At 40.2% G+C, this 11,086-nt stretch overlaps 1 protein-coding gene and 1 long non-coding RNA gene across 7 annotated transcripts in view; both read left to right on the top strand.

Annotated features, from left to right (window-relative positions):
* LOC147014707 (homeobox protein Meis2-like) overlaps nucleotides 1-6,315 on the top strand; it is a 268,684-nt gene extending 262,369 nt beyond the window's left edge. For 2 of the 4 annotated variants that reach the window (XM_085852855.1, XM_085852854.1), the window contains exon 11: nucleotides 4,802-6,315. In XM_085852855.1, the coding sequence (XP_085708981.1) occupies nucleotides 4,802-5,103 (302 nt within the window). In that variant the 3' untranslated portion in view covers nucleotides 5,104-6,315. Of the gene's footprint in view, nucleotides 1-993; nucleotides 1,129-4,801 lie in introns of all 4 variants that reach the window. The other 2 variants (XM_085852856.1, XM_085852857.1) reach the window with 2 other exon arrangements.
* A 2,930-nt stretch (nucleotides 6,316-9,245) lies between these two features.
* The window catches only part of LOC147014709 (uncharacterized), a 64,665-nt gene continuing 62,824 nt past the window's right edge, over nucleotides 9,246-11,086 (top strand). For all 3 annotated transcript variants that reach the window (XR_015050870.1, XR_015050871.1, XR_015050872.1), the window contains exon 1: nucleotides 9,246-9,347. This is a non-coding gene — a long non-coding RNA (uncharacterized LOC147014709). The remainder of the gene's footprint in view (nucleotides 9,348-11,086) is intronic.

Genomic DNA, 11,086 nt, shown 5'->3' on the forward strand with positions numbered 1-11,086 from the left:
GTCGAGTCAAATGACTGAAAAAGTAATTTGTTGCTCTTGAACTTTAATTTGTCTGTCATTCTTACATTCTTCTCCACTGCAAATGATTGTTGAAAGTGAGCCAGAATTACATGGGTTAGCATTTCCCACCAAAGCCATCTGATTTTAATATAATGGTATCACAAGTATAAGTCCCCCACCTCCTTTTCTCATAGTTTTAGTTGGTGATGGATAACAGTATTTGTGATGGACTAACAATTAGTTTTCTTTGTAATGTTTTTGAACAATTTTATAAGATTGTAGGTATCGAGGTTATGGTATGTATATTTTAACCTCTGTCAATCCTCACAATCGCATGATACCCTGAACATTGCTTTTGCTTTACGAGAGCCATTTGTGTAGTAATTTTAAGGCAAACCTTTCAGTGCCTGCCCTCGCGTTTCTGGCACCAGAAAAGGCTGTCTGCGTTTGTTGTTGTTCCCACAATGCCCTGCGCCGTCGTCATGGCAATGTCAGGCGCATGGCGGAGGTGTGATTAATGGCTGGAGGGGTCACTGAAAATGGAGGATCTCGGGTCACATACTCCAATGACACTGTCAAACAAGATGCAGTAAAATCTAGGATTTATTCCCATCCGTATTTATAAGACAAAATTAAAATAGATTCTGCAACATCTTTGCAGAAAGGTGTGAGCCATTGGCAAAGACCGTGTGGGACATGCTCGTTGCTGTGGCCCTGGATCTGGGTGCTGCACATCACATCATTGTTTTTGCTAAAATCGATACCGGCAGAGGATGCTGCTTACGTGCAGAGTTCTGGATGGGGGTAGTGAAAGGTTGAAGGAAAAAGATAGAAAGAGAGATCAGTTTTTGGGTTACAGAGACTATGGAACAGAGGGCATAGTGAATTTATGGCACTGCTATTTAGCCAAGCAGACAAGGCCTAGCTGCCTCTGCCTGTGAAGAAGCTTCTACTAACCCCCAAAGCAGGCCAGACAGATTGACGGAGCCATAGCATTCTTACACGAACCAGGCCTTTTCCCTCTTCCCATCTCTGCAGTGAGCCAGAGCGCGGGGTATAGTCCAGACGGACAGCCCATGGCTGGCTTCATGATGGACGGTCAGCAACATATGGGACTACGGGGTCCTGGTAAGGAAACCAGCCATAGCTTCCTGCCATCCTTTCCCTCATCCCAAACCTACCACCACCCTTCCCCCCTCCTCCACTCTCCCTTGCTCTGCTGCTTCCCACCCCCATAGATTTTCTTTAACCACCACAGTCCACATTTTGTGCTCCCAGTTTTTTCTGTGTTCTCTCAATGCGTTCCCCAAAGACTGATGGCCCATCTCTCATATCTCCTCCCTCATTCCTCCCCTTGGAGTCCCCACCTTCAGCAGTTTGAATGTACCCCCGACCCCTTTGGTGAAGGTGCTTAGTTCGGTGTATGGATTTGCAAATGTCTAAAGGTGTACATTCTTCTTCCTCTGCTTCTTCCATCACAATTAAGTTCACCTAGTCTTCTTCTTCTAATGCCCTCTATCTTCTTCAGTTGCCATTGAGCTATAACAGACACGTTCTTCAGGTGCAATCAAGTCGTTTATGTCAGTTTTCAACTGAATTACAACGCACACAAGTTTGGTTTTTGGTTGTGGCAAATTTAATATGCACACATCATAATTCTTGTGATGTGCAGGAGTGTGTCATCTTGGTTCTCTGGAATATATATATATATATATATATATATATATATATATATATATATATATATATATATATATATATATTTTTTTTACTTTGTCTATTACCAAAACAGTCGTTTTGCTGCATTACATTTGCACTTTTGCCCGAGCTGTTTTGCATCACCAGACTGGGACTAAAACCTGTAAATTTGTCCGTGTGTTTAAGCCTGTCATTGTGACAGATCCAATTTGTTTTCCGTTAACCTGCTTTATTCCTCGAAAGGTAGCACAAAGCAAAGCGAATCGCTCTGGGCAAAAAAAAAAAGTATTCTCTAGAAACAAATGACGTCGTTCGAGTACAGTGGGATACAAAGCCACATTTACACCTATTACCAGACAAATTATCACCTATCTTCGAACTGAGATCTCCTCTTCTCCAGTGTGCTCTCGGTGTCTACGGCCGGGTACAGGGCATCTCATTAAAATGTCGTTTGTGTACTTATATATTTATTTTATTTTATTTATTTTTGGCATTGCTTGCCACATGCTATGGGCAAAAAAAGACTGCACAGCAGCTAACATGGACTTTGTTTTTATTTATCTATTTTACTTCTAAACTACATGAACAGCCATTAGGATATCATTTACATTCTCAGTTGCACCTCTGCCTTCACATTTCATCCCTTGATTTCACAACAAGCAAATTAACAGCCTTGTATAAGTGCTGCTTTTTTCCCATGATGCTTTTCACGAATCCGTGTGGCGCGCAAGCGTGTGTGTCCGGTGCGTTCACGTGACTTTCCTCTCCTTCAGCCCTTTGCTGACATCTTGCCCTTCTCTTCGCCTTCTTTTTTGTTGTATCTTCCTTCTAGGGCCAATGGGTGGAATGGGCATGAATATGGGCATGGAGGGGCAATGGCACTACATGTAACCTTCATCTAGTTAACATATCTCAAGGCGGGGAGGGGGAAGTAAGTAAATTACGGTTTGTTTCTTATCGTGGGCTTTTAATGAAATGCTTGCAAAGCCCAAATGCATTTCTTTTCAAAAGTCCATTACTTATAACCTTCCTCTCTCATCCCTGCGCCATGCCCCTTCCACACCCCCATTGCCACGCCCATTTCTAACCAGTGTGTCAGCCAACCCTGCACTGGAGAACTCGAGGCCACTGTTTGTAAATAATAATTAATTTTATTATAATAAGATTAGATTTGGACAAATGTTTTCAAGATCTCGTGAAAGGTATTTGAAGGAATTCAGCCATTGCATTTTTAACAATTAACTGTTACCTTGAGAAATCATGTAACAAAGAGAAACATCTCTTTCTGTAGAGTTGCAGTGCAAGCGATACATAGTACAGTATGGTGCAGGTGCAGGATGGAACTGCTTATTGCACAGTACAGTGTAGTCTTCAGTTCTCTAGGGCAAATGGCGTGTGTGTGTGTGTGTGTGTGTGTGTGTGTGTGTGTGTGTGTGTGTGTGTGTGTGTGTGTGTGTGTGTGTGTGTGTGTGTGTGTGTGTGTGTGTGTGTGTGTGTGTGTGTTTTGGCAGGTGCATACCTCGTTTTCTTTTGCTCCATCCATGCAAGCACACATCTTTTTAAAACATGTCTCACTGTTTTCTTCTGTAGATATTGAAGTATGACGTTTTAATGTGTCTACGTCACTTGGACATTTGGATAATCACACGTCACATGGACATGCATCCCTTGGAAATATAGTTCAGACCTAGGTTTAGTTCATTTTAGTCGGGTCTTTATTCCGAAACAAGCACGTCTTTTCCATCTAAGTTGCGGCGGCACTGCGGTTTTTTAATGTTTTGGACCAAGAGGCGCCTCCTCCAAATGGAGATGCTTCAAATCAATAAGAAGTCGGCAAAATGAAAACGAACACATCGGTCGGTGATCAAACAGTGCTATTTGAATTGGAAAATGAGAAGGCTGAGGTCGCTAAATCACTTGACTTGCCAGTGCGGTTAACTTTGTAATTAAAAATAAATCACTTTTCAGCTTGGGTGCCTTCTAATGTTCTCCCTCGAAATTACCGTAATATTACATGCTTCGTGATCAATTAAATTAGTGGTCCAGAGCCAAAAAAAAACGAAGTTTATTTAATTAGGAGCCTCACAATATGGTGCACGTCCACCGAGTGGTCCCATCTCGAGGTGACTTGGGGGTGGTGGATCACATAGATCAAGACGGGGTTTTGAACCGCTTTGCTGTTATTAGGGAAATGGAGTGGCTTAGTCCTGGTTCGATCAAAATGCAAACAACATGGGATTTATTTAAGACGTATTAGTTTCGTGCTGTTATTGTTGTGAGACAAAAAGCATCTGTTGGCTTAATCTCCAAGCATGCAGGAAGGAAAGGGGAGGATAAAATACATGAGGAAACCACCAAACCTGCGTTGTATTTGTGAGAAGGGATGGTAGTACTCGTCAGACATCCTCACGGCATCTTCGTAAAGATCTTCACTTCCTCTAGCAAATTCACACCGACTCTCGAGTCTGTTGGCAAATCCTTGTGATGTAATAACTGTCCTGCTAGCATTGTAATTGTGATATCGTAGCTGTCTTGCTAGCTTGTGTTGTGTTGTAATTTTTGTTCTATACCTGCAACAGGTGCTTCAGTTGCTACCCTTTCATACTCTTGAGAATTTTGCTGAGAGAGAGAGAGAGAGAGAGAGAGAGAGAGAGAGAGAGAGAGAGAGAGAGAGAGAGAGAGAGAGAGAGAGAGAGAGAGAGAGAGAGAGAGAGAGAGAGAGAGAGAGAGAGAGAGAGAGAGAGAGAGAGAGAGAGAGAGAGAGAGAGAGAGAGAGAGAGAGAGAGAGAGAGAGAGAGAGAGAGAGAGAGATAGATAGATAGATAGATAGATAGATAGATAGATAGATAGATAGATAGATAGATAGATATATATGTTTCATAAAATTAACAAGCAAGGATCTCAAAGCATATAAATAACACAGGTGTACGAAAAGATATGTTTAACTAACTCAGTGTAAATTCAAATCTGTAAATGCAAAGGTCCACCCAGTGAGTCTATGTAGAGTCATTGTTGATACACTCTGTGCAGCCATCTTTCACAAACATTGAACTGATTGCATTGTTTTCCTCCGCTTGTCTGCATGTCTGCTTCCTGTATACAGGCCTGCACGGAATGCCGGGAGATTACATCACGCAGGGAGGAGCCCTGGGTCTCAGCATGGCACCGGGCAGCTACACACCTCCCCAGATGCCCCCACACCCTTCACAACTCCGCCACGGTCCACCGATGCATCCCTCTTACATTCCCAGCCACCACCCGCACCATGCACCGCACCATCACGCCATGATGATGCATGGAGGTGCGGGAATGGGCATGGCAACCGCAGCAGCCAGTCCTTCAGCGATGCTAACTCCTGGAGATCCGAGTCTGGGCGGACAAGTCATGGACATTCACGCTCAATAAGACTCCATTACCCCAAGACTGCGTCGTCTTCGCTTTGTTCGTCTTCGCTCAAAGGACTTCCTACCTTCGCTTCCGAAGTCCAAAAAGCGTGTGCAAAGACTACATTTGTGTCGGTTTGCCCTTGTTTTTAGCAAAAAAAAATCTTTATTTGAGTGATGCCTTCCCAGGATTTTATATCTAATTTCCTATCCATGAACAATCTTTCTTGGAATTCCTTTTTATTTTTTTGTCTTTGTTCTCACATCCTTTGTGACAAGCTTAAGCAAGAGTCTCTCTCTCTCTCTCTCTCTCTCTCTCTCTCTCTCTCTCTCTCTCTCTCTCTCTCTCTCTCTCTCTCTCTCTCTCTCTCTTTCTCTCTCTTTCTCTCTTTCTCTCTTTCTCTCTTCTCTCTTTCTCTCTTTCTCTCTTTCTCTCTTTCTCTCTTTCTCTCTTTCTCTCTTTCTCTCTTTCTCTCTTTCTCTCTTTCTCTCTTTCTCTCTTTCTCTCTTTCTCTCTTTCTCTCTTTCTCTCTTTCTCTCTTTCTCTCTTTCTCTCTTTCTCTCTTTCTCTCTTTCTCTCTTTCTCTCTTTCTCTCTTTCTCTCTTTCTCCTTCCTCCACATAACTTCAGCTACCACCTAGATCCATTTGGATTTTTCTTCATTTTTGTTATATTTCATCGCCGTTTCACAAAGTGTTATAAAGCTGGATCACACTCCCTGAATTCTGAGGACTTCACAAACTCCTTGCAGCCATTTTCAGACAAATTGCAGGCAAGAAGGCAGCTTCAAATTACGAACTGCTCAAAACTCCAAAGACGACGATGACAACAACAATATCTCGACAAAACTGTATCAACAAAAATTCCGAGGACCGCGATCTGTTTTTGTGCTGCCGTTTGCTTGCAAATCGATGTTGTAGCAATTTTCAGGCCCGTGGTTATTGTGCAACCTTTGCTTTAGTCCGGTATGTAAAATTTCCCAGCAGTGGGGCCGGTTCAGCATCAAACTGTCCGTCATTCATGCGTGACGACAGCGTGCAGAGAAAAGGGAGGGATAACGGAGAGAAATGAAATTCCATATCCCCAAAACGGAAACGCAGGCTCAGGACTTTCCGTGCATTTCAGATCATAAGGTCGTACGGTGTAACCTGTGCATTGGGTAATTTTGTTAAAAGCCTCTGCCTTTCATATATAATCGATCTTTCAGAACAAGGTAAATTATCAGCAAAAAGAATTACTCGCTCCCAATTCTTTCTCTGGCGTGGTATTTTTGTTTCCCCAGAAAGCAAATGCAGTTGATGTACAAGGAGCAGACATGTATTGAATGGTTTTGAATTCAGTGGAGGGTGTGGTGTGTGTATGTGTGTGTGTGTGTGTGTGTGTGTGTGTGTGTATCTCCACATACATATATACATATATATATATATATATATATATATATATATATATATACTAAAATATATATATATATATATATACACATATATATGCACATACATATATATATATATATATATATACATATATATATATATATATATATATATATATATATATATACTAAAATATATATATATATATATATACACATATATATGCACATACATATATATGCACATACATATATATATATATATATATATATATATATATATATATATATATATATATATATATATATATATATATATATATATTCAAAAGGCATGGCAGGCAATGCTGCAATTTGTCGAAGGTTGCGTCCAACAAGCACCAAGTAAGATACATAAGATGCCATGAGGGATGTTCTTGAAATGTCTGACCCTTGGTCCATCATGTCCATCTGGTTGAGGGACCTCTCAATATGACTCAGGACGTGGGCTGTCCCAGTCAAAACGGAAAGTACTTGAAAAGGAAAACCCAATCATATAGACTCTCCACCCCAACCTCCCAGACTCCCTCCCTCTCATCTCACAGGTTTCTTTCTCAATGAGAAAGGGACTCTATAATTTTCGGAGACAAAATGCATTGCTTTAACCATGATTGTACAATATAAATTTGAATGCTTTCCTGTTTCGTAACTCCAGATAATCCTTTTTCTATTGGAACACACACACACACACACACACACACACACACACACACACACACACACACACACACACACACACACACACACACACACACACACACACACACACACACACACACTCCTCCCATGCACCCTTAAGAGTTATTGTACAATTTTTTTCTCTGTTTGTTTTTGTTCATACAGATGCATATTCTGACATATGTATAGGACTGTGAAGTAAGCGCCATCCGTGTTCAAGTCCGGATAAATTGTAACCTTGTGTAGACTTTTTCATTGTAATATAAGAACATCGGTGTAGCGAACCTCGTGCGCATGCATATATGGATCCCCTTTAAATAGTGACGTGGAAACGGAAATTTAGTTGTATACCTGTTTAGCTCCCTTTGATAATGCTCTCGGTAAACTTGGGGGATGTAAATGGATTTATTTTGTGGTATAAAATACCCCGATGCACAATCGTACATTGATATCTTGACGTTTTCATTGCAAGTCGAATCACATCCTTTGTAACATACAGTATATAATTGGGTCCGAAGATGGTACGTTTATCTTCAGGTCCCAAATGAGGTACGTTGCTTTCAAACTTGTTTATATTTTTCATTTTGTTTTGTTTGTTTCTTCGTTTTGTTTGATTTGCAATAGCACTATATATATGTTGTAGACACGGGTGGAAAGCATGGTAGAACCAATCATCAAGTTTTAAGATCACAAATGTTCCTATCGTGGATTCATCACTTTCCGCATTCAAATGTAAACTTTTATTTGTTACTTACACCAGAAACCCTTTTGGAGGTTAACGAGGGTTACTCAGAGTCCCATGATTGAGTCATATGTACAGGTGTGTATAATAATAATGATGATATTAATAATAAAAAAATAACAAGTACGTAACAATTTTTTTATTTGAAAAAAAAAAATCTGCTCGCTGCTGTCCTTAAGTTTGTAAAACTGTATTTGTTGTCTTTTATGCCTATCGATTGGAAAATGTATATCCTTATAAAGGAAAACACGTGGATCAAAGTGTTTCTTTCTTTGAAAGTTAAAAATATGCAGACGTTTTGAGGCTGGGACTATAAAAGGCTTTGCTTTCTAAACTGAGCTTGTAAATTGCGTTAGAGCTTTGAGCGTTAGGGTTACAAGGTTGATGGCTTCAAATCTACATGTCAGAATTATGTAATAAAGTTGGTTATCTGGATACAATGCGCATATTTCCTCTTTTACTTATGTCGTGTGGTATACGTGCTCTGTGGATGTCGTGTGCATCATCTCGCGATGACATGACGTCAAATGTCATCACAACAATCACTGCAGTGAACAATGTTGTAAACACATCCTTAATTCATATCAAAGGGTGTGTGTAACATATATATATATATATATATATATATATATATATATATATATATATATATATATATATATATATATATATATATATATATATATATATATATATATATATATATATATATATATATATATATATATATATATATATATATATATATATATATATATATATATATATATATATATATATATATATTTTATATATATATATATATATATATATATATATATATATATATATATATATATATATATATATATATATATATATATATATATATATATATATATATATATATATATATATATATATATATATATATATATAGTAGTGGTTGTAGTCCAGGACATGCTTGGGCAGGTGTATGATTCAGACCAATATAAAAATGAACAATTGTTAAACACACACACACATACATGTAAATGTTTTATTTTTTAATTTTGTTTTTGTTCATTGGATGCTTTGGAAAAATCAAAATGAATGCTCCTGGGTGTGATAGAAATTCAGGTTCATGCACTCTTGGACCTCTTGTAAATGTAAAGGAGCGTGTTTGGGTAACATTCCAATAAAACTCGCATTGCTAAGTTGTGCTGCAGCAAAATATAGTTTGGGGTCCTTTGCTTATTTGTCGCACTATTTATGGCGGGCAAACACAAACAATAGAGGCCATAAATAATCTTTTACGTGCGTGGGACGAAGGACGGGAGGGAGGGAGGGAGGTCACAGTTGGTTCACCCCCACGACCAAAATGTGAGAGACTTCGAACAGCTTGCAAGGCCCGGATCACGGCCATAACCCCAGCACAGGTCAAAACGCGAGTGGAAGCGCACGTCCCTGCTCGCGGGTAAGTTCCCGCGCATTCGCTGCGCGTGCCGCAACCTCGTCGCTGCGCGTTTGGGGACGTCGAGTTTTCCGAAGGGAGCGCTTAAGGAGACGCAGCCCGATGTGGTTGGCGTGAGTGTGAGTTAACGCACTTGACGGAACGTGTCGCTGCCAAACAGAGCTACGAACGTTCCCGAAGTGTTCGTGAGTCGAATGCACTCGTTTCCGAGGCTTTGGCTACGAACCGTCTGTGACGTTAATTCTTTCTGCCGACGGTTTCATAACATGCGACGAAAAATGGTTTTGCGTGGAGCGTCACCACGACCCCGCGCACGGCGACGCGAATGCGTCCGCGATCAAAGTTCGTCCGATTCGCTTAAGCATCGATTAATTCATTTACCATTTAATCCACGTCCCGTTCCGCAAATGCACAAACCGACTGACAAGTCAGTTTAATACAATCCTATTATCAGAATCAGGATGTACATCATATTATTCCTGATAAGACAGAAGAGAATTGCATGCGATGAATGTGCTGTTCATGCGATTGTTGCATAACGATGATTGTTCCATTTGAAGGTGAGAATTGTTATCGAAATGTGGAGAAACCTTTGACTTAAAACTGCCGCAAAGAAGTTAGAAAAGGCGATTCGACATTATTATTGACTCATATGACTGCTCGGCCCTGGTGTGCGATAACGGGTGTTTGATGCACTGTAAAAGCATCTGATGTAAACACGCACTTCATTCACGACACAACTATCTGGATACACCTCGGAACAGACACGGCACAGATAGTGTGTATAAGAACTCAATAACGCCCTTTAATTACATATGCGTAAGATGTGGTCTTACGCATCACAAAGTTGTCATTTAACACTGGACCCGGAGTTTGAACGAAAAACTGCATTTCCTCCATTGTTCGTGTTTTTTGGCTTCATCGACAATCACACCCAACCTCTCCCCCTCTCCCCCTTTTCCAGACCCACCCACCACCCTGCGCGTTCTCAAACCAAGCTGATTGATAACCCACGAGGGAAATGCAGAATTAGCGCTTCTCAATCATTTGCAATAACAAATGAAAGCGTTTACCTTTTCACGCTACATCTGCGAGGAAACGGCCGTGCAACAGTGGAATGTAAGTCTGTGTGCACGAAAAGCACCTTTCGAATCGTCACGTCGGTTTGTTCATGGATTTTCTCGGCATTAAAGTATATAACCTGCAGAGTACACATATCGGGACGAGATAAACTTACAATTAAGGGAGCTTAATGGGCGTGCCTATAATAAACCGCGAGGTGGAATTCCGCCGGCAAGAGCCTTGCCAGGGAACCAAAAGAATCACCATTGGACTTGTCTGCTCTTCCATTCCTTCTCAGTAACTTGTTCTTCTTCAATGTAAACTCAGGATTTGTGTGGCTCGTATGTATAAATACAGTGCCTTCAGAAAGTATTCACTCCCCTCGACTTTTTTCACATTTTGTTGTGTTGCAGCCTAAATTTAAAATGGATTGAATTTAAATTTTTTGTCACCGATTTACACAAAATACCCCATAATGACAAAGTCAAAACATGTTTTAAGAAATTTGTACAAATTCATTAAAAATGAAAAGCTGAAATATCTTGCATCAAAATGTATTCAACTCCGTTGCTACGACACTCCAAATTGAGCTCAGGTGCATCCAATTTCGTTTGATCATTCTTGAGATGTCTCATCAACTTGATGGAAGTCCACCTGTCACCATTTCAATTGAATGAACA

Source organism: Eptatretus burgeri, chromosome 13 (assembly GCF_056783735.1).
Source record: "Eptatretus burgeri isolate ZD-2024b chromosome 13, Ebu_testis_v1, whole genome shotgun sequence".
NCBI lineage: Eukaryota > Metazoa > Chordata > Myxini > Myxiniformes > Myxinidae > Eptatretus > Eptatretus burgeri.